The 25,163-nt window shown below is 33.7% G+C and overlaps 1 protein-coding gene across 1 annotated transcript; it reads right to left on the bottom strand.

Annotated features, from left to right (window-relative positions):
• Positions 1–368: 368 nt before the first annotated feature.
• On the bottom strand, positions 369–8,423 carry LOC131042501 (SAGA-associated factor 29 homolog A-like). The gene is made up of 11 exons (XM_057975815.1): positions 8,246–8,423; positions 8,002–8,096; positions 7,610–7,692; positions 7,200–7,250; positions 6,772–6,815; positions 6,528–6,637; positions 6,112–6,218; positions 5,648–5,770; positions 4,620–4,773; positions 1,822–1,835; positions 369–760 (listed from the first exon to the last, which is right to left on the bottom strand). The coding sequence occupies exons 1-11, from the start codon at positions 8,337–8,339 to the stop codon at positions 652–654; spliced, it is 984 nt and encodes a 327-aa protein (XP_057831798.1). The 5' UTR covers positions 8,340–8,423; the 3' UTR covers positions 369–651.
• Between the last annotated feature and the right edge of the window lie 16,740 nt (positions 8,424–25,163).

The following is a 25,163-nucleotide window of genomic DNA, read 5'->3' on the forward strand; positions in this document are numbered from 1 at the left end:
AAAACGTACACTATGTCCAGTTTTCGAGGATTTCTTCCGTCTTAAATAGACAATTTTCAACTTTCACTCCAATTTCATAACCATGTTTCATGTTTTTTAAAAATAAAATGAGAGTATAGTATGTTAAAGGAGAAATGAGAACCATAGGACAAAATCTTATTCAACTAATAAGAAGACAGCTTGAAAAAGGTGTGGATCCATAAAGGGACAAGAAAATTCAGCAGAAAAAGTAACAGTGATCAAGATACAAACGAACATGTTTGAAGTACAAAATTACGAATAGCGCTCTTACTAAATACATTTCACATGTGCACAACTAAACACATTATTGACAAATATCTCAATCAATAAATGTATTCAAAGGCAGTTTTAATGTTTGCCAAAGGCTTGTTCAATACTTGAAATAGAGAAGAAAAGGAAACCAATGTTATATGCTGGGGTCCCATGGCAATTGAGAACTTAAGGTTATATGTAAAAACCAAGGGACTCCACAAAACGAGAAGGCATGAACTATGGTAAGCCTACAAACTATTGAAATTCCACTTTAAATGGTCCCAGGGCAAAGATTGTTCAGCCTTAACAGTTAGATTTTAACATATATTCTTATTAAATAACACACATTACAGTGAGCATACTTCTTCATGATGTGCATCACTGGCAGTGCCCATCAGGAAGCTGTACAACATGAAAGAATGGAACAGTCCTTTCTGGAAGGCCATCAACTCCATCTTCTTCGTCATCATCGAACTCAAGCAGATAGCTTCCAATGTAAACAAAACGATTTCAGTAAAGCTTGACAATTTGATTTTACACACTATATATAGCATGCAAAATGTACCAGCTGAAAACATATCCAATACAAGCATGAACTTTCATCCTATTTAATTACCACTCATTTGTGCATCATTCTGATACCATAATCAAATTTAAACAATGCCTGCACACTTTCCTCAATTCACATCCATAGAGAAAATTTAAACAATCCCTGCACACTTTCCTCAATTCACATCCATAGAGAAAATTTAAACAATCCCTGCACACTTTCCTCAATTCACATCCGTATAGCAAATTTAAACAATGCCTACTTCGTTGTGCATCTACCAATCTTGATTGTCAAGAAATAAAAGAAACTTGGGCAAGGGAAAAGCTACAAAGCAACAGTATCATCCACAAGATATATTTCACACTAATCATATTCAAAAACATGCCAGACTACAAAAATTTCATATTTAATGCCAGATTATATGGCAAGATAAATGAACAAAAAGAAGGATCATGGTGCCAGAGAGGAATGATAATGATTATCAATTCAAATCAGGATGGTGTTATGGTTCCCTAAAACTAAATCCCCGAATTTTAATGAGCATCCTTGAAGGATATGGTAAAATACAATAAGACCCAGAGGTATGAATGTCAGTTTGCAAAGTTTGTCAAGTGAACATAAAGTAAACCGGTAAGGACTTTACTAGTTTAGTAAAAGGTAAATCTCTAGACAGGGACAGAACTCTTCTATCTTCATAAAATGGTCATGTCAGCTCACTAAGAGCTTATCATTTTCAGAGCAAGGAATCTATGGCTGCGCATACTATGTCTATAATCTAGATATCAGGGAGATACATTCATTATCTTGGCATGTGGGAAGCTTGTGTTACGGAATAATATGCATGTGTAAATGAATGAAAGCTTCTTCCTTCAACAAAAATAGAGGCTGCGAACACACAATTTACCTCTAAGAAAATTCTGCCATCAAATTTCAGTATTTAGATCTTACTTAAAGCAATTGATTTAGCCTAGTAAATAACAAGGCAGATGTCAACTTACTTGATACTTGTCCTCTGAAATTTTCCACGCTTGTACAGAAAGCCACCAACAATACACCATCACAAATCAACAGCCATTATAAAATATCTTTAAAATAAAACCAGCTCATATTAGAAAATCTAATACCATAAAATTTGTGAAACTCATAACTACCAACCATAATATGCATACAAAACATTGTCATACAAAACAATTAAGCCGCATCTCCATGCCCTTTACATTCATTACAAACTGCATCTCCATGACCTTTATGTCCATTACTTTTCACATGTATTCAAGGTGAGATAAAAGGATTCCATTTGTATTTTACAAAAAGCATTCAAATGATGAACGATAAAGGTTTGAATTCTCGGTGTGCAGAGTTTTTTCAGGAGGATTGAGTTTCAATCAGAAAATCAATAAAGGGTCTAGAAGGCTACAAAGTAGTTCAAGGAAATTGGAAGGCCAGAAGAGCTGATTGGTATGCTGTCAATATAGCATGTTGGTATGCTTTCTGATTTGATTATAAAATGTTCTGCATTTGTTGAAAATATGTCTTATAATGGCAGTTAATAACTTAATACAGAATTTTGTACACAACTTAATGATGTGTATTGGGCTAAAGCCTACTCGGAAAAACAGATGCCAAAAGGCTTGTAGATATTCAGCTTTAGCCCATCCCCAATGATCTAGGTTAAGAAGATTACATGTTGGTCCATAGGGAAGGACCAAGGTGACAAATTTTAATATATTTACTGAAAGCCATACCTGAGAACTGAGGTCAATAGACAGGCTAAAACACCAAGGCTAGAAAGTATATGAACCAGATTGAGAAAATCTTGAGGATTGAGTGCAAAGGGATCTAACCTTAAATGCTAGCATAGATTGCTGAGCACCACCTTGGAGATCCCCCAAGACCGTATCGCTACAATTCGGGTACATCTAACTATCTGGGTATTTCCTGCATTCATGTCAGGTATGAACTGAGACATACCTAGATAGCCACTGGATTAATCAGCTAAAGGTTTAAAACATAATTGCAAATATCTTTTAAAAATAACAAATACCTATCTACACAAACTGACTCAACCACCTAAAAACCCTCAATACACTAAAAACAAAACTTGGAAACTCATCTTTCATTCCATTTACTCCTCCCACGTGCTTAGGGCTGAAACTACACCAAGATACTTTTCCAACTTCACTTTAACAACATTACTACACCATTCTTGTGCAACTTCGAATGTTATTTTGCCACCTAGACGACTGAAGACCTTGCAGCAAGGAAGATCTTTTCTCAACAGTAAATGGTCCAACTAAAAGCAAGCAGCAACAATGCTTTGAAATGTAAAGAAAAAGCATCAAGGCTTGGTTGTTTCTGTTGCCTAACTTTCATTACTTAATGAAGAGGGGCAAGAAACATGATTGCTTCCATTTTAAACACCCTTGATTAATATAATTGGTGCATTTGACTTCTACTCTGTTCCATTTGTCAGAATGGCACAGGAATCAGGGTCAGCACGTTTGTAGCATATGAAAAGATGACATACAAAGAAATTGGAGCCTTGTACATTGTTAGGATAAGGGTGAAGACTACTGGAGAATTTGAAACCTCTAGGTATCTGTTTGGCTACAAAGTCGGTTTTGGAATCTTTCCAAGGCCAAATTAATTTGGAAGCTGAATGTTTTTTTATTAAAACAATGCAAGTTAAAAAAAAAAATTGCAAGAGGAGGCACTTAAGAGACTGTTAAAAATCCAACAATAACAATATGGGAAGTAAATTCACTAAAGGTAAGCCTCGTTGAAAAAACTGAATTTCAAATTGGTAGGCAGAATAGCTACTATAGATATAAAAATTTCTTGCTGTTCCTATCTCAATTTGCATTGTTTCAAAACTTCAGAGGAATCCTTGGAGCACATGTCAAGAATAGCAGCAGTCATGGGAGGAACACACGTCAAAAATAGCAGCATTCATGGAGGCACAAAGATCATACAGCCATAAAAGAAGAACTGGCCAGGGTACGTTAAGAATCAGATTTGGACCACAGGCCAGAGTATTAGTGTAACCCAATTCCCAACGAAAGCAGTGAAGAAAACGAGGGCAAGAAACATGAGTGAATACTATAATATGCATCCACAATAACCATTCATTATGTCCTAAAAAATAACCATTGAAAAAGGATAGTTTACAGGTTTAGAAAGATAATTTTTATAAGTCCAACATAATCTTTATTTATCATTGAACAAAGTAGGAGATTTTGACCATAGGCTAGAGTACTAGTGCAGTCATATTGCTGACTAGGGCAAGAAACATGAATGAATACTAAAATATGCATCATGGCCTAAAACAACCATTGAACAAGGACTGTTTACAGGTTTAGAAAGATAATTTTTTAGGTCAAATATAACCTTTATTTATCATTCATTAAACTTCGTTACCTTGATATAAATCCATTAATGTAGTCCTACAGCACCCAAATGAAGAACTCATTCCCAATTCTAATCATTCAGGAACCTTACTGAAATGTCATCTTGTCAAAAACATTTTTAAGACGTGAATCTATTATTTTGTTGATCAATCTCTTTCATCGGACAGTTGCATATATTACACAAATCATTTCTCTACTCTAAGCACAAAAGAAGTGGTTTTCTTTTAGAACAATTACAAGCCATTTCCTAAACTATGCATTTTAATATTTTATTAGAAAACAATAAGGAACCTTATGTGGCAGCAGTAGTTAAATATTTAGAAATGCTTGAAAAAATAAAATAAAATATGTACAAGACTGGAGTTGCATGTCAAGTCTTTTAATGTTACCTTGCGGTGGGAACCAACTATAGTTGCTGTATAAAGTGAAGCAGTTCCAGGATATACTGCAAGGACTTGGCTACCAGTTGGAAAGCATGCTGTCTTAGAAGAGACAGTGCGTTTTGGGAATGATATAACACATGAGGGTGGCAATTTGTACTTCCTGCAAGCACCCCATAAAGACAATAGTTTGTTTTAATGTACAATTTACTACTGGAGAAACAATTCACCTAACAAGCACAAAAACAAACATGATTGCTCACATCTTATGAGAGAGGAACTCACTGTTTTACTTAGTGCCAGCACAGTTTTCTCCATTCAATATTTTATCTTACATTTATAACAATTTTGTTCACAAAAATATCAAGAATGATAGTTAAGATTGTGACTTAAGTCACTAGAGATGAAGGAATGATTTGGAACCTACTTGGTCCTCGACTGTATTTTTATGATCACGCAAACTTAAAATTAGACAGAGAATCCTATTAATTTTCTCCATCTATCCGTAACCTCAAACACATAAAATTGGTCATCAAATGCATAAGTGAAGACTTACATGTTGGATTAGAAAAGAAGGGAACTCAATGTCTTCTAGGTTTGCAAAAGTAGGAAAAATATAAGTTTGACTCCACTACATGAGAAGTCCTTGGACAAAAGAATACTTTGTGCACTTTAGATTGATATGCAGATCTTGAAATCTTGAGTTGAATCTTCTGACTAAATACTGTGATTTTTTTCGTGCCTTATTTTGACTCTGGAAGACATGGACCACTACAAATTAGAATCATGATTTGCGTTTTTTTCAAACAAACATAAAATAAAGAATAGTGAGAAATTCCATTACACTAAGGGCAAATAATCTAAATTTATTAATTTTACACCAATCTTACAATCAAGACCTCATTATGAACAAGTAGAACTCCAAGAATTCTCAAAGAATGGGTCAATAAAAGATAAAGAAGAAACAAAGAGGAAAACAGTATAGTGTTGCATAAATCAGAGAAAATCCCTCTAGTAAAGAAATGATCATCACCAACAGGTAGAACAGCTGGAAAATGTTGATGTACTGGAAACAGGAAATGCAAATATGATTCCGATAACAGTAATACCCGGGACCATCTTCTTTATCATCACCAGGCTCTCCGTCAGTTACCTCATACCTGCACAGTACTTATAAGTAAGCCAAATACTTGCAACTAAAATAGATAGTAGAAAATGTGCTGAAGGACTACATGATTCAATATTTTGTTATGCATAAAAAAAAGAAAGAAAGATTCTTTTAAAGATTAAGAAAGATTTTGTATACGGGTCTACAGATGGCTTATAGTAATATGGGACCACTCCGTTATCCTCGTAGGAGGCACCTAACTGTGCTAAAAACGAAGCATACATACCTTACCCCGTGAAATTTGAACTTGTGAACTCTCTTTCAAGAGCACAAATTCTTGACCACAAAGCCAGCTCAGGCTATGATGAAGCCTAATAGATAACAAGGTGACCTCAAAAAAAACATTCTACATACTTATTTGCTTCCTTGTCAAAACGTGTCACTTTCACTACCATCCATTCCTGTTTATCTGCATTATCAGAAGTAACTCTTCCAGCCACCTGAATAAAACTAAGTTCAGATCAGTGACCACTACATGTAGTGTAAGAGGCGTAGGCCTAAGCAGTTATTGGCATTCATGTTTGAGAAATTGAAGCTAGAAAAATCTTGATTACTTGGAAGAATTGACCAAATTCAGATTTTAAATTACATTTTGTAGTATACAGGTTTGCCTGGTTTGTTTTCCATTTGTCATGTTAAATAAATATTTCTACTAAAGATTGGAAACAAACATCTAGAAAGCATTAAAATTTACAAGTTCAGCTCCAGTCTATAAAATACCAACACTGGCCCAGGTATGCATGAACAACCTGATCTCCAATAACAACATCTGGATGCTCATGTCGTAATCGCAATATAGTTGATTTCCTTAGTTCTCCGGGAACTCTTGGTGGCCGTATTCTCGTTCGCACAGTAACTGCTGTCAACCAGAAAGAATCAAGTAATACCTTAGAAGAATGTGTCATAAACATACAGCTAGGTATACAAGCTATAAAGGTACTGAAAAGAGCATACAGAAGACAAATTTTGCATAAAAACTACTTCTTTATGTACCTTTTTTAACATCTTTAGTATCTTTCTTTCCTTCGATTTTGACTCTGTGGAAGACATGGACCACTCCAAATTATGTTCATGATTTGCATTTTTTCAAGCAAACATAAATTAAAGAATAGTGAGAAATTCCATTAAAATAAAGAATAGTGACAAATTCCATTACACTCAGGACAAAGAATCTAAATTTATTAATTTTACACCAATCTTACAATCAAGACCTTGCTATGCAAAAGTAGAACTCCAAGAATTCTGAGAGAATGGGTTCATAAAAGATAAAAAAGAAACAAAGAGGAAAGCAGTATGTTGTTGTATATTTCAGAATAAATCCCTCTAATAAGGAAATGATTATCATCAACAGGTATAACAGCTGGAAAAAGTTGATGTACTGGAAACAGGAAATGCAAATATGATTCAGATAACAGTAATACCTGGGACCATCCTCTCTATCATCACCAGGCTCTTCCTCAGTTACCTCATACCTGCACAGTACTTATAAGTAAGTCAAATACTTGCAATTAAAATAGATACTAGAAAATGGGCTGAAGAACCAAATTTCTTTGTTATACATGAAAGAAAGAAAAAAAGATTATTTTATATTTCATGAAAGATTCTGTATATGGGTCTATAGATGGCTTATAGTAATATGGGACTACCCTGTACTCCTTGCTGGAGGAACTTAATTATGCTACAAACGAGACATACATACCTTACCCCATATGAGATTTGAACTTGTGACCTCCCTTTCAAGATTACAAATTTTCTACCACTAGACCAACTCAAACTGTAATGAAGCATGATAAATAACACGATGACCTCCAAAAAAAAAAATTCTACATACTTATTTGCTTCCTTGTCAGATCGTGTCACTTCCACTAGCATCAATTCCTGTTTATCTGCATTATCAGATGTACTTCCAGCAACCTGAATAAAACTAAGTTCAGATTAGTGACCACTACATGTAGTGTAAGAGGCGTAGGCCTAAGCAGTTATTGACATTCATGTTTGAGAACTTGAAGCTAGAAAAATCTTGATTACTTGGAAGAATTGACCAAATTCAGATTTTAAATTACATTTTGTAGTATACAGGGTTGCCTGGTTTGTTTTCCATTTGTCATGTTAAATAAAAATTTCTACCAAATATTCGAAACAAACATCTAGAAAGCATTAAAATTTACGAGTTTAGCTTCAGTCTATAAAATGCCAACACTGGCCCAGGCGTGCATGAACAACCTGATCTCCAATAACAACATTTGGATGCTCACGTCGTACTCGCAAGATAGTTGAAACTGGCAAACTATTGAGCGTTTTTCTCGTTGGCACACTAACTGCTGTCCACCAAAAAGAGTCAAGTAATATATTAGAAGAATGTGTCATAAACATACAGCTAGGTATACAAGCTGAAACATAGCTGTAAAGGGTACTGAAAAGGGCATACAGAAGACAAATTTTGCATAAAAACTACTTCTTTATGTACCTTTGGTAACATCCTTAGTGTCTTTCTTTCCTTTGATTAAGCCGTTCCTTTTCATTGTCACCTTCTTTCCTTTGATTAAGCCCTTCCCTTCCATTGCTGGTGATAATGATAATGTTAAGAGAGTCTTATCGCTGCAAAATCTCCACTTTGAGAGCTAAACAAACACAATTTGTTCAGAATCAACAGGGATTTCTGCAATGAAAATGAGAGGAATGCAGGCCATTTATCCACCCTAAACGAGCTAACAAGTGCCCACGTTGTCAACCTTAAAAGAAGGAAACTTCCGCGGTGACATTTGCTCCTCCAAATTAGTAAAACCTCGAAATACTATAAATTCAAATAATTTAGAATGAGCTCCATTAAATAGCTACTGGAGAGAAGTTTAACGTACAATTGAGTTCTCTGCAAAACAACAGTAATTTTGCTGTATTTTACTCCATTGTCTGAAATATATAAAGAGCGTTCAGTTTGATACGGAATCTTGACTCTTGGAAAAGGTGACTGTCAGTCACAACAATCTATGAACAAGATGCCAAAATTCAAGTTTAACAAGGTTTCTAGTTTTATGTAAGTAGAAATGTGTGCACAATATTGTGTAGTTTTTTGTTTAAACAAGTTGACGGCTATAATGAAAACTTGGACAGAGGCTGCAAAAATTCAAAGACGTATGAATGAGGAACATGTTGTGGAATTGATTTTACTGAAGATGAGAAGCAGCCTTCATAAAAAATTGCAGATAAATGGTTTTCCTACACTTTCTTTCACATTCTTTTCCGGCCAAACTGCAGAGTCAAGTACATTTCTTTGTTGGTATGTACTCAGGATTCGTGACATGGTTTAACAGTGCAGTAATTTCTTTAACAGATATATCTTTTTGAGAGAAACTGTCAGCTCAACTTCTTATATTCTTTTGGACAGAGTAAGGGATTTTAATGACGTTCACAAAACCAAACAGTCTAAAGAATCAAGAATCACATTTTCAATTAATCTTTGAAACATGGAGAAAGAAAAAGAAAAACATGGAGAGATATAAAACAAAAGAGAACAATGTCAATTTGTTGGTTAACAGATTTGTCTTTTCTTCAATTTTTATGTGTTTTTAAAATAAAGACTCCTGCACACCCATTATGAAAAAGCAAATGTACCAACAGTTGGGTGAACCAAGCTTTGGTTTACCCTCTGCATAAGAGTGCAGCTCCTCGTAAGATGTTCAATAAATTTTTATGCAGATTATTCAAGAAACAAACACACTTTTTACCAGAAAGTGAGAAAGGCTTCCATAATCATTTGTCAACACAAAAGAACGCTGCAAAATATTTATTAATAAGTATAAAGCTCACAAACTTTATCTTTGTACGCATTCATTCAACATAAAATTTATTCCATCCATAATACTCAAAGTAATGAAAATGTTGATCGATGCTCATGTCTCACACGACAAGGGGGATCAGAGTCATTTAAACAACTATGAAGTACTATTTAAACAAAGAAAATCAATGAATCCACAAACTATGATAAAGTTGGTAATGAAGAAAATATATTTAGTGCATAAGCATATATCCCAACAGAGACTGCTAATCTTTCAAACACACAGATTTGAAGATCAAACCACAATATTATTTTCATTCAAAAACCAGAATTGTCTATATTGAAAATCCAAAGAAAACTCAGTTTTGTTTCCTTCAATCAAAAATTTTTAGACCCTTTTAAAAGACTTATCCAACCATATAAATAGCCTCCAGGCTATGATAGTTTGTTACAAATAAAACCAAAGTTAAATGATTAACTCTATCCCAAAGTTAAAGAAGTCTAGTTTCATAAAACTGAAAAGCAATAACTAAACTAAAAACACGGCATGAGCCGCGAGCAAAGAAAGCACGATCAAGCTCCAGCAGATGATGTGGCTTCAGCCTGTCTATCTTGTGATCCGGGAGTACTTTGAATGTTCCGCCATTCTAGGTGAGTTGTTGAGAAGTTTAAAATGAGCTAGTAATGTGGGAGGCCTATGTGCAAAATCCGTTGCTTCCATACTTATTTCTTGTTACCTACTTGTAGGACTTTACTCATGCATCTCCAAATGATCGAAACAGACAGACAACATAGATTTGATTCTTGTGACCTTTGAGAAGTCCTCAATTGTCAAGGACTTTACTTCTTGAATCTGTTGTATTCGATCTTTGAAGGCCTGAATCATCTGTGATGAATCCTCCAGCATTTTCTTATCCTCTCTTAAGAGCTGAAGATCCGTGCATTTCATGTCTTTTTGCATAGTGTCAGTCAACTCCTTCAATTCTTGAGGAATTCTTCATGTCCTTGCTGAATGATTGAGTTCCTCCACTCAATGTTTTCTTTGCAAACAAAGAGTATGTTGTCATCAAGGCCATGCACCATCTTCTCGGCGAGGAAGTTCATTATCCCATATCTCTATGTATCTCTCATCTGCCTTAACACAACCAACTATTTACTTTTCTCTTTCTCCCAGGCAACTATCTCTGTTTCTAGCTCTTTCCCAACAGATTCCGCATTCTCAAACACTTTGACCAAATCAGCGATATAACTTGTCCCTTGTTGTGCAATTGATTTGAGCCATTCGCTAAAAACATATGTGATCATTCGGATCCTTTGAACCTGATCAAGTAACTTCTGATTCAAAGGTGATTTTGGGTCAAATGATAAAGAAACTTGGGAGAGAGGTTGAGGATTTGGATTCTGGATAGCATTAATATATTGGGCCATCTGTATTATAATTTGTTTCATCTCACTTTTATCTTTCTCATCCTTCCAGGTCCTTGTGAGAATCCTTTTAGTTGAAGTCTCCAAGTGTTTAACATCAGTAGCCCGAGAAGTTGTCCCTAGATCGATCTTTTCAATGATAAAGTATTTCTCAGTAACATTCGCAATCTCTTTATCTACTGGAGGTCTAGCTACCTCTGCAACCCAGTGTCTTGTTTGCTCATCCACATCAATCATGGTTTCTGTTTTGAGTCTTTTGGACTTTGAAGTCCTTCCTAGGCATTTGCTAACCATATCCTCCATTGAGATCGAAATAGGAATTACATTCCTCTTTTTGGTAAGTGAGACACTCAGCCACTTAGGAGTGGTGGATTTTTCTTTTGACAATGGTGATTGTTGATTACTGGTGACAACAACCATAGTATTCTTGGAATCTTCAGGTTGCATGATTTCTTTTCCACTATCTACAGCATCTAGGAGGGGTTGATCTTGCATTTGGGCATCCATTGTTTCTTAAGTTTCCTCCTCAGAATCTAAATCCACTACCAGTGAACTTGTCAGGGTTTTCTGATTACTTTTCCTGCTGTGTGATCTGGTAACATGGGCGGAAGCTGAACCCAAAAAAGACTCTCCTAGACCTGTATTCTTAGTCTTCTTTGTCCTTGGTTTCCTTTCACCTGCAATATCAATAGCAACATTAGAAGAAGGAAGAGATGTTTAGGAAGCCGCACGAGTTCAACTGACTTTCTTATCCTTAAGTGTAGGAATAGGCTTTTGTTTGAAACGGTGATCCTTCAACGATTTCTCTGTTCTTCTGATTACATTAAAGCTTCTGGATTGAATGCTATCGTCCCCTTTTCTACTCCAATCAATTTCTGGGATAGGATGTCCCTGTATCTTCTCATCAAACTCGGGGTCGACTACTTCTTCATCTCCTTCTTCTTGCACCCCAAAAACATTCATGGATAGGCTCATTGTGACAATTTGTTGAACCGTGAACCTTGACCATAGCCTTCTTTGGACTTCGAACTCATCAACACAGTTCTCCCAATAATCCTCCAATTGAGGTTCATGACGAAAATCACTATCCACTTCTAAATTTTCTCTAGCAAATGTCCGGCTATCAAATTTGTATCTGGCAACATACAGTTGAAGCTTGAACCTTTTGAATTCAAGTTCAAGGTTCAATGCGTTTAAAATAGATGCACAACTATAGTGGCCAAATTCTACAGGAAATATCACCCCGGACTTACCTCCACTCTTTTTGTCAATGTATGCCAGTTGACGACATACCTCAATTAAAACATAACTATCTAACACAAATCGGGGCAACCTGAAAGGTTCACCCTGAAAACCACCAACTTGAATATAAGTGAACTGGGGAAATTGGATAAAATAACTACCATAAATGCCAATGAATTTCATGGCCTTCGTTCTCACTCTTTTATTTATGTTTCCCTGCAACTCGTGAACCAATCTCCTTGCAAAAATGTCATTCCACCTCATAAAATTCTCTGCATATCTCTATTCCTACAGGTGAGGATAATATTCATACACCTTTATCTCATCAATCCAGGGTTCATGATGCAGCCCATTCCAATCTCAGGTACATGCAAGCATATAAAACAAATATGATGACATAAAGAAGCCATTCATTCCTGCAAACCAGTTCAGACTTTCATGCAATCTTTCTGTAATTACCTGCCCCCAATCTAGGTAGGCGCTCCCATTCAACATGACTTGGATATAGAAGTACATCTAGTCTTCCCAATAGAAGGCATGGGCATTCTCTTTTAGCCTATTCAAAAGAATGACAATGTCGTGCATCTCTGCTATGAAGTGTTCTCTGGTAAGCGGCCTTGGCAATCTAGACCCCCCTTGTTGAATCTTCAATAGCCAATTTCTTGCAATTACACTTTTATAAGTACTCTTCTTCTCAGAGAAGAATGAATAAGATGTGCCAATATTCCAGTCCTCATATGGCTCTTTATGAGGTATACCCATGGCTGCCATTACAGTTTCTCTATCAATTTTTAACAACACTTCGCCATTGACATTCCTTATACGTATCTGCTTTGCATCATACCTATTCGTACATTCTAGTACCAACTCCGGGCATGGTGCAGCAATGGGGAATGTGGCGGCCTCAACCAAACCACTCTTCACTATTCTTTCCATCATTGAATTATGAATTGGCTTTTTGGCTCTCTCGAGAAAATCAAAAAGATCCGCTAGAGCTAATGAAGTATCTCCCATCTCTGGGAGTGAACTAACCAGGCAATAATTGTGGCCTAGTTTGGGCAGGGTGAGCCTCATTATGGTGCCTCTCATTTAAATAAGCAATTACAGGGATGCAATGAACTTTATACACAACAAAGGAGAACGAACGGCAACTAATTTCCAGAATGAGAAAATACAACAGAAGAGAGAATGACTGAAACTAACCTGGTTTCAATAGCAAATTCTTGAAAAACTTCTGTGCGCAGACAAAATACCTTCAATTTATCCCGCTTGCATTACAACTGAAAAAAATTCTAGAGACATTTGCTAGCTTCCGCAACAATGATAGACAAAATCACACTTAAAACTTAGCAAGTTGTACAAGTTAAGGAAGTTCATGTGAGCTATCACATAATTTGACATATAGCCAGCATGCATTTAATTTTTGGATCACTTCATCACACGACTCACAAGCTATCATAATTGCTTGTCATAATTTTTAGAAACTAACCTTTTTTAAATCCCCGAAATATTCTCTTTTCCCACCACCACCTTACTTTATGATGCATGTATCAATTCTGCATAGAACTTTTCGGCCTTTAAGAATTCAGACTTTGAACCTTGAACCAAGAACCAAAAGGTTCAAAGGTTCAAGTTCAAATACAAGAAATAACACATAACAACCCAGAACATCAACTTCGTGACAAGACAAACAACAATTAATGAGTGAAGACGAAAACTGATGTGCGACCAACTTTGAACCTTGAGCCTTGAACCAAAAAGGGTTCGACGGTTCAAGTTCAATACAAATTACAACAAAGTGCTTGCCTTATCATAGAACAAAGCCACGAAGAGAAGCCCTTTGAGCGTGTTTTGAACTTTGAACCTTGAACTTTTAAAAAGGTTGAAGGACTCGGGTTCAAAGACAGAAAATATATAACCGAAAGGGAAAAGAAAGACCAAAAGGTGACCTCTGTGTTTGAAATTTTAATGAAAACTAGGGGGAACTAACACAATTGAAACACAAATAATAGGTTTTTCTATTTGATTTATAGAAAAATGCATAAAGTTTACATGTACTATAGCATGGAGTTTGTTTTATACATTTGTAATGGATAGGTGAAAGCGAGCAGCATAGATGGCCAAGGGCAATGCTAGGTGGCTAGTCTGTGTCAACAATTTAGTATAATTAATTTATGGAAATTTACTCTTACATACTTTCATAGATTAATTATATCAATTATTTTAAATATCCCCTCATAATCTTAAAAAAATTGTTCTCGACATGAAGTCTTGATAGGTATCCATTTGCTCACTTATTGGCTAAGACATGGGTTGACATTCATAGTAATCCCCATTCATTTGACTTCTCATAAACCTAAAAGGCTTAAAAGATATGCAGACTTATCCCATGTCCTCATGCAGCTGCTTAAGTGCATTATCTGCTTAAATTTAAGCAGCTCGTGTGTCCCCATGCAAATTATTTTTAAGGGAAAAGATAAATTGAAATCTCTCCCTATTTTGGTGGAGCAGCTACTGCTTAGAAATTAAAAATAAGCTTTGAAAAAAAGAGGGGTTGAAAAAATGATATGTGGCTCAACAAATTTATTTCCCTCATTTTTATTTGCCTCCAATTATTTTTCCTAAATTTACTCTAGAAATTATTATTAATGATTTCATCTTAAAAATAAAATTTAAAATAATTTCTTTAAAGATAAGCTGCAAAGTTAAATATCCATGGGGCCGCCAGCTACATAAATTGCTCCTAAAAATATTGAGCAGTGGTTGCTAGCAAAAATAAGCTAAGCAGCCGCATGGGGACCTGCCCTTAGTCTCACATAAAGCCTTGGTAAAAAGATCATCTACGTGATCCTTTGTCCTATAATATTGAAGATGAATCACTTGTTGCTTAATGGGATGCTTGATATAATGATGGTAACCTCTCTATGCTTTGTGTGAGCATGAAACATTGGATTCTTAGATAACAAAATGACACTTTGATTATCACAATGACGTAAAGAAGGTCATGGTTGATATTGTTTGAGTACTCAAATCATTTATTTTGCCATCTTATTAGTTGTTGTATATTCAAATTTTATAGTTGAAAAAGAAATAGTAGATTGCTTCTTGCTACACCATGAATGGGACCAAAAGAAAGAGAGAACATAACATATAGTTTGATTTTTAGTCATTTGCACAACCTACCCAATTTGAATTAGAATACTTGACAATCTATAGATCTCCAAGAGAAGAGGTATAAACACATATAGTCAAATTCCCCTCTACATATCTCAATATTCTCTTTGTTGTCATCCAATACAAAACCTTAAGAAAACTAAAAAACCTTGAAACCACACCTACTATAAAAGAAAAATATAGGCAAGTGTGAGACAAATACACAAGGCTACCAACAAGTTGCTTGTATAAGGTAGGATCAACATCCTCACCTTCCATATCCTTCTAGTCAGCTCCAATCATGAAGTAAATGGAATAGAAACACTTTTACAATCTTTCATCCTAAACTTACTCAACAAATCCCAAGCATTGATCCAATATTAAAAAAGAAAATTCCAAATTACACGTGGCGTAGCTAGGGTTAATTGTTTGACCAGAACAATGTTGATGGATTTGAACCCCCAACCTGTCTCCTAATATTCAATCTCACCAATGCGCCAAACATTCATGCAATGGGCGCCACTCTTATTTAAAAATTCACAAATTGCCGCCTATGCTTAAAGAAGGGGATATTTTGGGGGAATTGAACCTACAACACTTCCCCCAATTATACCATGTGCCTAGACCACTACACCATGCATCAATCTTGCTAAATATATCAGATGGACATATGTTTTGTCGTCTATTAAAAGGTGACCTGAGGATAGAGGGGCTTGGGTCTAACCCGAAGCTCCCAATTTAACATTTTTTTTTAACAAATCAAACAAACCCGATTGTAATAAATTTATACCAGCCCAAAATAATTATTTTGTAAGGATCAAAATTATAAGAGCCAATAATTTTAAGGGTTGAGTATAATTTTAAAAGATTAAGTGTTAAAATTGGGAGATATGAGTGATTTGTAATATCATATGGTTTTACATCATATTTGGCAAAATGTGTGTATAAAAAGAGGGGGAGTGGAGAGACAGAGGAGGAGAGAATTTGGAGCAAATTTGGAGAAGAGAATTGGGGAGAGGATTTTCTCTTGTGAAGAGAATTAGTGAGAATATTCTCTCTGCTTGTAAAGAATTTGTGAGAAGGATTTTTTTAGAGGGAATAGGGAATTTTTGATGTAATAATGCTCTGATTCTGTAGCAAAACCTTTAGGCAAAGTCTTTTCCTTGCTCTTTGTAAATCAGTCTTGTGGCTTTGAGAGCCTTTATGCGAAGGTGATTTGAGAGGAATTTTGCATCACGACTTTGTGAACAGGCTACAGAAGATTGTAAAACAATTTCCAAGAGGCTCTTTTTAGAGATTGTACTGCATTTGGAGCATTGTCAATAGATTGGTCACTTAGTTGAGATAGACCCGGAGACATGGTCCACTCTGACAAACTCTGTAATCAATCTTGTGTCCTCTTCTCTCTCTTTGTTTAGTGTCATAATCATCTCTCTTTATTGTTCATGTTGCTCCATTATTTAATGTCTTTTTATAAACTTTAAATTAAGTTGAAGGCATTAAGGTTTTGTTCACTTTATGCACATTCACTTAGCAACATTTGTCATAGATCCCTTCCGCATCAAATCAAGCATGTAGAGAGGTAAATTCCATAATATTTTTTCCATATCTAGATGCCAATAAATTAGCGTAAAAAATGGTAGTCTTAGTAATTTGAAAGATATTCTTAGAGAAATTATTTTTATAAAAGGAAATGATAATTAAATGCTTCAAAATATTTTTAAAAAATATGTTATGATGCAACAAATAGATGTAAACAAGGATATGCTCGTCAAAATATCACAATTTCAAATTTTTATGTTTTACATAGTCAAACTAAATGCATTTATTTTGCAATATTTTTTACCCAAAAAATAAAAATACAAAGAAGAAACCTCCATTAAATTTCTAAGAGATTTCTAGAAATAGAAAAATATTTGAAAATTATTTGATTTGTTCCCTAAAAAAATATTTATGAAAAATCTCTAGTCAACAATGATTTGATTTTTTTGTCACTTTTTTAATTTCAAAAGTAAAAATGAAAACAAAGACTCTAACTAAATTTTCAACCAAAAAAAAAATTATAAAGAAACATAAAATTATCATAATTCGTCAAATATTAATGATATAACCCTAATTTTGTTTACTGTAGCCTCTTACAATGATCCAAAACTTCAATAAAAAAATTGTAGAAAAATTTCTAGATGTTTGAAATATATGATCAGATCTTTGAAAACTATGGTTTTTCCTTCAAATTTGCTTACAAAAGTTAGCTTCAAAATTTTATTGCACAAAAGAAGAAAAATCTAGTCAGATGGGGTCAACAAAAGTTTCAAAAATAATGATTTCATACCAAACATGCCAAAATCAAAACAAAAAAAATGAACGAGGCAAATAACGTAAAGATTCAAAGAAATATGGAACCTCCTACCTTTTTTACTTCTTTCTCCGAGTTGGATTGAGTTAGAAGAAGAGTTGCACCCAACACCCTCTTGATTTTCTCCTTTGATGTATGGTGTGTGGATTCATATAAAACTAGCAACATGATAGTATGATAAAGGCAATTCAATAGAAATTGAACAACATAAGATTGGATATGCCAATGGGATCAAAGGCCTCTTAACTTATAAAATTTTCAATGGGGAAATAAAGGCCCGAGATATATTGGTTGATGGATGGCTAGAATTGATTTAAAATTGCCTAGGGTTGGCTCAAAGTTGTGGTCATGTGACAAGTTTCACATGAGGTAATAAGGATCGAGTTTAGGATTTGATTAGGGAAAATCCTTATGTATAGTTGAGATTTGGAGATGTAATATGAAATGGATGGATGAGATGCAAAGTTAGTTTGACTTTTGTAGCATGTTTTTGGTTTTAGTGAATCTAGGCAAGGTCTTAGTTATTCATGTAAATATTAATAATTAATTAAATAATAATAAAATTATTTAATTAACTAGTGAAGAAGGACAACGTGGAGGGATAAATTAATTAATTTAAATATAATTTATTTAATTAATCAAGTGATAGATGAATTAATAAAATAAGTAATAAATAATCTACTTAATTAATGGCTAGGATAGGGTGAATTCAAGTGTGATCATATATGGACAAATTTAGGTGTCTATAATTGTAGTAAAAAATTAAATTATTTTGAGTAAGTTATTTTGAAAACTATTTTGGTGGCATCATGGTGGGGCTTCAACAAGAGGGAAAGGAAAGAATCAATCACTCCTAGAAAGACTCCTAAGAATGAAGATCAATTAGTAGAAGAGAGCGATACCATAACCATTGATGATGAAGTGCAAGTTTATCAAAGGTGGTAGATAAAGTGCAAGAAGTAGCTAAGAGATGATATGTCAAGGCAATTGTCAAACAAAAAGAGTCTCACCAAGGTTCTAGAGATTTGTAACACATAGAGTCATACATCAAGACTTGGGAAGAAAATGTGTCTTTTAAAGGACATGATGCTTTTGCATTTGAATCATATCTAAAGATGGATCATCACCCAAACAATTTTATGACTAGGTACTTCCCACCAAAGATGGATATATGTATGTGAAAGTTTGATGCCAATGATCGAACCAAATAGCTTTGCCAAATTAAATTGTCTTTTGATTTTCATCATGTTCAATGTCAAAAAAAAATTGTAACAAAATCCTTATAGTTGGAACTAAACAATTTTATTTGGTATCATTGGTTGTGTGAAGAGTAGAAAAAACAATGTTTTGCTACATGGTATGTTTTCCAAGAGCAATTCACTACACATTATAGGGATAATATTATGTATAGCTACTTCAAATAAATTATGACCTTTCTTTTTATTGATATCTCATCACTACACCAACTAAATAACATCTCCACTTTTATATTTAAACAAACACAATTTCTTCAAATTCAACAAGGATCGAGCTGCAATGAAAATAAAGTGAATGCGGACTTTTTTATGAATGTGAACAAATGGTATATTTACTTGATTGTTTGTTCTAATAACCATAAAGATATAAAGGTTTTTTCTATTGATATAAGAGATTTATGAAGAGAATTTTTTTCTCTTTTGCACATTGTAGATAGTAAAAAAAAAAAAAAAACACTATATTGTATATTATAGTGCATACAAGACATCTACATCAAGTACACAAGTAAATTAGTTACAACATCTTTTTACGATTTAGGAGAAGAGCACTAATAGTTGAGCATGTATGAATTGTTGTGAAGGTTGTTGATACTTTTTGCTCCAAAAATAGTAAAAATAAAAAGTTATTGTTTGAAACATAAAATATCAATTTTTGTGTGTTTATATATTAATATTTACAATGCATTGCACCGATAGTTGTGACTTTAAAGTTTTTATTGCTATGAAATGTACCATTAGTTGTAAAAAGAAACCAATCATGTGATGTCACACCAACTGCACAAGTATAGGGGCCTCTTTTGCATGCCTATTTGTCTCACTTTGTTTTTGGACTATTTTGGGTGCCTTGGCAAAAAGCATGTTGATGTGGCACCATAATTAGGTATGTGGCCCTAAAACCTTAGTTATAAGAAGGGGACTTGTCATGTAAGCTGTTGTAAAAAATTGGGAGTGATTTGAAATTTCCACATAAGCTTTTGAGAAGCGTGAAGTTAGGGTGCACAACTACTAGGTCATCTCCATTATTCAAGGAAGAGAAGAGAGATAGAATATGAGAGAATATTATCAAATTGAATTGCAGAAGATCAATGCTTCACAACACAACAATAACAAGATTTATTATTGCATAAATCACATTTGATTTGTAGACATAAAAAACTCTTCTATATTATGTTCAATTATATTCTTTGTCCAAATAATCCATCGTAAACAAGCTAAGAAGCTCCCACATTGTCAAACTTAAAAAAAAAGGAAACTTTCATGATGACTTTTGCTCCTAGTAAAAATGTGAATCAAGACAAATTACCATAAATTTATATAATTTATAATGAGTTGCATAAAATAGCTACTTAAGATAAGTTAATGTATAATTGGCTTTAATCTTGTAACAAGACAATAATTTTGTTGTTTTTCGTCATTAGATAGATGACTACATTATCTTCTTTATAATAATAAAGAGTATTTAATTTTATACTAAATCATGACTCTTAAAAAAGGTGAGTCACAACAATTTATTAAGAACATGCCAAATGTCAAGTCACAACAATATATTAAGAACATGTCAAATGTCAAATAAGTTGTATATGATTTTTAACCTTATGTAGGTAGAAATATGTGCACAATATTGTATAGTTTAAAGAAGGTAATATTTTAAATAGAATTTTAAATAATATATAAATTTAGAACTAATTGAGAAATAATTATTAAGGTTGTGTTAAATATGATCATTTTTATTCAAAAATTAACAATGTTTCAATTTTCAATTAAGTGGAGTTCATACATATTATTTTACATTTGATGTGTCATGCAGATTAGATCCATGTTGCATGGATATGGACTTATAGAATATGTGTCTAAGAATGAATTTCCCTCTGCCTTCTTAAAATATGAATGTGTCAAGTAAATGTTTAAGAATAATTTTGATGAAATTGTCAACTCAAAATGACTAGCTCAAATTTGGATTCAATCCCACACACCTTATAATTGAACCAAGTCAAACTTAAGAAATGTGAAAAAAAAAATCAAATGAATAAGGTGTTGATTTCAAGACAAGGAAAAAAATGTATAGAAGTGTGAATGGGGTACAATAATGATAAGTAACTAGTGAACGTATAGGAGTAAATGAAAAAAAGTATGAAAATTGTATGTATAGGAATTGTGATATATACCAATATTATCACAAGAGTATGTCACTTATTCATATGTTATTGCATTAAGACATTTCATGAAAATGAGCCAAAACTAAATAGGAAATGGCATGGGTATTACCAATTTCATCATTATATTTCACCCTCAATTTGATGTGTGAATCTAACATATATTTCAAAGTATATGGATTCTTAGCTAACATTAAACAAGTAAATATTTTGACACTCATAAAGCTAACTATCTCTAAAATTGATATTATGATTTTTGTCTATCCTTCATATGAGCACTCCATCAAAATTCACAAATTAGTGAAAAGATAAGAAACGAGTAGCTTCTAGCCCATTATTAGAATAAACTCAAATTTAAATGTAGTTTCAACTATCTACAAAATATGAAAATAAGGGAGAAAAGATAGAAAAATCTACTTGTTTAGAAAATGATTCAAAAATTCTATGCAATGCAGTAATTTGATCATATATATGTGATATGGCAATGTGATAAAGACCCCCATGGTGGAAATGTGATTAATTTTATGTGATGCAATCAATATGACCAATCTCCAAGTCATGTTATAAATCTCAATGTAATGTGGTAAAGAGATAAATCTATGTGATGTGTGAATGTAGTGTGATCAAAAGTCATGTATGATGTGGTAATGTGATGAAACTTGGCATGATGTAGGTAATGTGGGCATGTAATAATATTAAATTATCTCTATATTCAATAATTAATCTCTACTAACATGAGCTACTATCCAAATCTCAACCATGAAAAGTGTTCAATAAACATGCCCCTTTAATTGGATGGATCTAATGGAAGTGAGTAATTAAGGCGGAGGAGAAATGATACATAATAATAAAAAAAATAAGGTTATTGAACTGTACATGAGCATGTAAGCACATAAATCATGTAATAATTATCATAAATAAGCATCATTTGATATAGAGATAGTAAATATCAATTGATAAGAATTGATGTTGATCCATAAATAAGGTGACCATACCACACACTACTATAACTAGAAAATAGGTACAAGTATTCAAGAACACTTACATGCCCTTGATAAGCATCAATGCCATCTAACTATGGATGTCAACACAGTATACTATACTCTAAAATCGAGTCTTTAAACAAATACAGGTGGACATGAACATGCAAATCATACATAAACTAAAATAAAGTTAGCTTCCCCTAGAGAAAACCCCATTTGGCTAAAAAGTTCTATTCTTAAAAGTAATAATTTTTTGTTTCTATATAAAAAGATGGCACATATAATCTGAAATGCTAATACACCCTCAACAAGATCCAATACAAATTATTATAGAGCTACAATTACACCTACAATACACTCCCAACTATACATAAACTTGCCTACACTTTTTGAAGACATTATAAGGGATTTTCTGCCATCAAACATGAGAGATAATGCCCTCCTAAAGGTAGGGAATTAGCTTAACTCTTCTTTACAACTCTCCAAACATGAGAAGATGAAATACTATGTCTAAATACAAGATCATCTATACCAAACATTTTAAATTCTCACTCATTCTTCGCACATAGATGAATTTTCCAAGTTACCAAAGACGAATTTTATCAACACAAATGAATTGTTGGGGTGAATGACTACACAATATTATGTCTTAGCAATTTTGTCAAACTTAGCAAATGTTCATCAATTATTGCAACCAACAAACTTATCAAACTTGGTTTTTTGGGTTGTTTAATGAGATCTACAACTTTGAATGTAGGGTTCTCAAACATGTCCCATTATATCCCTAATCCACATCACTTATTTACACATCTATGTCGTATTGATATAATGATAAAAATCCCATTTTATGCTTCTTGGAAATACTCCTATGAGATAGAACAACTAAGATTCCAATCATCTTGTACACTTAGATCAAAGACATATGAAATAAAGTTGTTTCCAATAACAACATTGTAGAGTTAACCAATTTTAGTTTACTTTTTATTTTTTATTTTAAGATTATTATGGTTAGAATTAATTTAAAGCTTTCTTTAGAGTTACCTCTTCTAATTCCTCTTTATAGTCCAAATTAGTAACAATTTTATTCCCCTTTAGTGAATAGATATCCTCTTTGTAAACTTTTATAGTAATATAAAAAATCATAGTTTGATATCAAAAAAATTATAATGAATTGTTTGGGCTCAATTTACCTTTATTTTTTATTTTAAAATTATTATGATGTAATAAATATTTTAAAGGGATGAATCGAAGAAGAGTGAATGCAAGCGAGGGTTTCTATTCCAGTTGCAAAGATGTTTCATCACTTTGGTTTAAGTTGCATATGCAGGGATGAAACTTTTCAAGTTCAGTGCAGGAGGCTATTTCACACTGAAGAGAGAGCCCTAGACGTGGTGTGGAGACTGGTGGCCTCCATTCTTGGCAGAGGTCGGCACTGGTGTGGTGGATTTGTGTATGAGGCAGTAATATGCCCAATGGTTGATGTTCTGGACTCCAAGGAGATGTGTATTCAAAGGATAGATTGTTTTATCCGTGCAATGGATGGCCATGCCATAGCCAATGCAATATTGGATTTAGAGTCGGACAAGTGGGCAAGTATTTGGGGCATGTATTTCAATACCGATAACTATTTCTCCTCTGAATCTGAAGAGGACTCTGATTCTGAGAACGAGGAGAGTGATCGAGCAAAGGCAAAGAAGGAAAGGAAGAAAACCTTCATCAAGGATGCTTAGGAGGTGTACCGGGTTGGGGTCATTAATAGGAATATGGGCCCCCTTCCAAAGGTTGTTAGATGTAGATGATTGTTGGCTCTCAGCGGCTTCTGTTGTAGAAGTGGTGGAAATTGGAGATCTATTGGCTATCATTCTCCAATCAATCTAGGTTATGTCTGCCTAATAGGGTTTTTTTCTATTATGTAGTAGAATATAATGTAAGAGTTTCCCAGCAAAGTCTGAGGATTTGATAGGGGTTATGGGTTAACAGAATTAGAGGAACTAGCAGTCCCAATCTTCTATTCCTCAGAGGCACAGTTTGAGCCTCATGCATATCACCTAAGATGGGGTATGTCATGTGTTTCAGTCTTCTCTATTACTCTTAGTTTTGGAGGTCTCAATCTCCAATTTTGTTCACAATTGTAATGCAGATTTGGTTGATCATTCTGAAGTGTAGTATTCGTAGGTGATTCAAATGAATCTTGGTCCTCTATATGAACTTGATTGTAATCCTTGTTCTATATTTAATCATTTTATAGGCCTGTGCCTTTTGCCTAAAAAAAAAAAAAAAAATCTTACCTAAAAGAAATAGTGAAAATGATATATATCATGTTGGCAATTTAAGTAAGTTTGAGGGATGTATGACACATCCAACATAAAAGCATAAAATTATATTCATGTGCAATGCCAAATATATCATCAAAGGATGAGAAGATTTACCAACATGTGGATTGTTAGTATCTTAAAAAAAATTAAAAAACAACATAAGAAAACACAATGTGAGGTAAAACAACTCTTTAAATTTGAGAGGGAATCTCCTTAATATCTAAGCTAATGAATGCCCTTGATTCTAAAATTGATGAATAAAATAAAATCGAACAATTCAATCTTGATGTCTTGAATCTAGAAACCTCTCCTTCATGAATTTCAAAACCTCTCGCTTGTCAATTTTGTGAGCTTTGCAACACCTGAACTTATTCAAACATATCCTTTGATAAAAATCAAGTCATTGTCCTTGAAATACTTCAAATAAAGAAAAAAAGAAGTAACTTCATACAAAATTTAATTGAAGATCACTACAACACCTTTTTATTCTAAAGATTTGTTGTCATCAAGAGTAAAAAATAAAATATGAAAGCTAGATGATAAGTTTTCCCAAGTGCATTCCTAACAACCATGGAGGAGAGTGGACAACAATGTGACATATCATATCATGACTAAAATTGTATATGTTACCTAAATTTTGCTTGTAGCTCAATTAGGTAGAGTTGGGACAGCGGTTGCGCTAAAAGATTAAAATTACACATCTGATTATACTAAGTTCTCATACAAG

Source organism: Cryptomeria japonica, chromosome 1 (genome assembly GCF_030272615.1).
Source record: "Cryptomeria japonica chromosome 1, Sugi_1.0, whole genome shotgun sequence".
Lineage (NCBI taxonomy): Eukaryota > Viridiplantae > Streptophyta > Pinopsida > Cupressales > Cupressaceae > Cryptomeria > Cryptomeria japonica.